The sequence below is a fragment of the Mobula birostris genome, chromosome 21, assembly GCF_030028105.1.
Source record: "Mobula birostris isolate sMobBir1 chromosome 21, sMobBir1.hap1, whole genome shotgun sequence".
NCBI classification, from domain to species: domain Eukaryota; kingdom Metazoa; phylum Chordata; class Chondrichthyes; order Myliobatiformes; family Myliobatidae; genus Mobula; species Mobula birostris.
In genome coordinates this window covers 13,839,325-13,842,526 of record NC_092390.1, presented here as the reverse complement: position 1 = coordinate 13,842,526, position 3,202 = coordinate 13,839,325, and the positions used below count along the sequence as shown (strand labels likewise).

Genomic DNA, 3,202 nt, shown 5'->3' with positions numbered 1-3,202 from the left:
AATTGCTGTTAGTCATTGCAAATCCTGTCAACCATAGCCACCCCTAAACTCAACATTGTTTACAACGTCTTGGGAGCTGTTTTTTTTCACAATCCCGAACGAACAACTACACGCCGACTATAACCAGCTCAAACCAGAACGGCTTCCCCAACCTGTGTGCGCCAGAATTACCAGGTTACATCATGCACTTCCCCCGCAGCAGGTTGATTGACGGGCTTCTCGAGACTCCGATTGGCTTCCTGCTGCTGTCAATCATAAAGGCGTGACCTAAGTTCCCGGCACGGGATTGGCGAGCTGTTTCTTCGCTCCCCGCAGCCCGCACGGGAAAGGGTGCTCTGGCATGTCAATCATTCTGAGCGACGGCAGCCTGCCTCCGGGATCCAAATAAAAGCTGCAACCGGTTGCGAGTGGTTTGGAACGGAGCAGAGCATCGAGATCTGGAGGCCGTTGGCTAGCGCTGGACGCTTGCAGAATGGAGCCCTACCCTGCTCCGTGCCCCGTCTGCCCGGCATGGTTTGGAAGCAGGTGGGAGCGCAAAACCAGGAAGAAGGCATCGGCCAACATCTTCCAAGGCGTGAATCTGGGACAGATGCAAGCGCTGTTCAGGAAAAGCGGCGACGAGAACGCCGAGGAGAGAGCCAGAATCATCTGGGAGAGAGAAAAGCACGGGGACCAGGACTTTACCCAGGCTCTGATGGAGCTGAAATCGAAGAAGACCCAGCTCTTTTTCCAGCACAATAAAACTGGCGCAGAGTTCTTGGGACTGATTTGGGTGAAAGCCTTTAACAAACTGCGGTAATTATTTGCACTTTTACCAAGCAAAAAAACTGGAAAACCTTTGCTTTTGTATAATTTTAAGAAAACCTCTACCTCAAATTTTCCCCAACGCATATGCATCGCTTTGAAGCTCTTACTTGCTTTACGCAGTTTCTCACTTGCAGTTTTTAATGTGTGCGTGTGTATAAAATTCTCGTCATGTTCCCCAGCATCAGGGATGGAGATTGGGGTTGTGAATACGAACCCAACGGCGTCGTGGAGCGGTCGCAGAGAAGCAAGATTAAGCGAAAGCGATTAATCACAAAGAGGTCGCTCAGGAACCTGCTGTAAAATCGGGGACTGTCACTGCGAACTGCTGCATCAACTCTACGAAAACCACGTTGCAATAATTGCGAACTATTGGGGGAAAATGAACTTACTGTATTAATATTTCGTTTCCCCTGGGAAACTGTTGTCCATATTGCTTTAATTTTTATTTAAAATTCGGAACACTAAAACTGTCTTTTTGAATCATTCCGTTTTATAGAGAAAAATGTCCTGCGTTTCAATAAATTTGTGTCATTATTAAAAACCATTGTGCATTTCTTTTTGCGTAAGCCAGGGTGAAATCTATATTCATCATTTTCATTGAACGTGCACCTGTTTATTTTGTAATACGGCCTTTAATATTCACCACACTTTAGTCTTCCAAGCTTGGGTCTTGGGGGTAGATTATAAACTTTAAATTTATCTCTGATGCTTACTTACTTAAGTATCCGGTTTGAAGAGAAAAGTTCCAGCATCTAGAAACACCGGAATGGAGACTCAGGGCAATGTGCAGAGCAGTGGCCAGCCAGTGAAGTAACTCTACTAGGGGGCTAGCATGCACATGATGGACTGAATGGTATATAGCAGCATAGGAACAGACCCCTCAAGTTCAACAGGCAACAGAGGAATCCTGGCAAATGCTGGAAACGTGAAGTGCACAAAATGCTGGAGGAACTCAGCAGGCCAGGTAGTATCTATGGAAAAGAGTTAACAGGCAACATCTGATAAGGGTGTCAGCCCTAAATGTCAACTGTTTACTCTTCTCTGTAGATGCTGCCTGGCCTGCTGAGATCCCCCAGCATTTCGTGTTTGTTGCCTTAAGTTCAAGTTTATTATTTGACCCTATATAACAATGAAACACTTGTCAGGACCAAGGTGCGCAACACAGTACGTGCGCAACACAGTACGTACAACTCGCACACAATTCAATATTGCCACGAATAAATATATATACCAGAAGATTGGCACTTAGCATGAAGGACATTTAAAAGTAATGCTGCGGACACTTCATAGTTGATGAGGTGGGTGATGGCATGGAGTTCAAACTAACTGGTCCAGGCCAACCAAGATGCCCATCTCAGCTAGTCCTGTTTGCCCTGTGTCCCATGGACGGCTTGTTGTATTGGTGGACAGCATAAAAACAGTTAGAAACCCCTGCTCTGAATCTTTTCTATCCATGCACCTGTCCAATTCTGGGTGGGGGTGGGGGGAGCGGTCACAAATCACTGAGGCGCTAACTGCCTTAGATGCTTCCTTAACGAGCCTGTTCCACTAGTTACTGTACTTAGAGTTGTACAGTAAAGAAACAGCCCCTTCGTCCCAACTAATCCACAGCAACCAACTATCTAAACTAATCCTATTAAGGACCCCTAGCACCCACAACATGCCCTCTTCTCATAGTTACCATCTGGAAGGAGGTACAGTAACCTAAAGACCCACACTCAACAGCTTGAGGACAGCACCTTCCCATCTGCCATCAGATTTCTGAATGGTCCATGAACACTACCTCGCTGCTTTGCTCTTTTTACACTGCTCATTTTTATCCATTTCTTACTGTACAAGTTTTTTACTGTCCTGCACTGTACTGCTGCAAAACAAATTTCACAATGTACAGTATGTCATGATAATAATTCTCTTTTGCCCATATCCCTCTAAATCTTTCCTATCTGTGTACCTGTCTGAGTACCTTTTAAATGTTAAGAGATGTGCTTCAAACACTTCCTACATACATTCTGCATACATATCACACTCGTGTAAAAGTTGCCCAAGTTCTTACTAAATCTCCTCTTTCACTTTAATCCTATGCCTTCTGTATTCCCCAACCCTGAGAAAAAGGCAAAACTTATTCACCCCTCTGTATATCCCTCATGACTCTTACTTGCCGTCTAGAGATACTGGAAAACCATTTCACTGAGTATCACTCAGGGATGGGCTCTGGGCTGATAACAATCTTTTATTCATTTACTGACACGTATGATTGTTATCATATCAGAATATCAGTCCTGGAACTAGCATGACAGCCACAGCTCCCCTACTTTCTGAGAAGTTTGCGTACATTCTGCATGTCATCTGAAACTTTGACAAATGTCTATAGGGGCCCAAGAACGGAAAAACCTAC

General features: G+C 45.0%; 1 protein-coding gene across 1 annotated transcript; it reads left to right on the top strand.

The window, feature by feature from the left end:
* The first annotated feature begins 401 nt into the window (after window positions 1-401).
* On the top strand, window positions 402-1,348 carry avpi1 (arginine vasopressin induced 1). The gene is made up of 2 exons (XM_072239696.1): window positions 402-795; window positions 987-1,348. The coding sequence occupies exons 1-2, from the start codon at window positions 473-475 to the stop codon at window positions 1,105-1,107; spliced, it is 444 nt and encodes a 147-aa protein (XP_072095797.1). The 5' UTR covers window positions 402-472; the 3' UTR covers window positions 1,108-1,348.
* The last annotated feature ends 1,854 nt before the right edge of the window (window positions 1,349-3,202 follow it).

Bases quoted from the DNA above. Each gene is read 5' to 3' on its own strand.
- avpi1 (XM_072239696.1), top strand. From the start codon at position 473: ATGGAGCCCTACCCTGCTCCGTGCCCCGTCTGCCCGGCATGGTTTGGA. The intron at 796-986 runs GTAATTATTTGC...CATGTTCCCCAG, and splicing joins AAAGCCTTTAACAAACTGCG to CATCAGGGATGGAGATTGGG.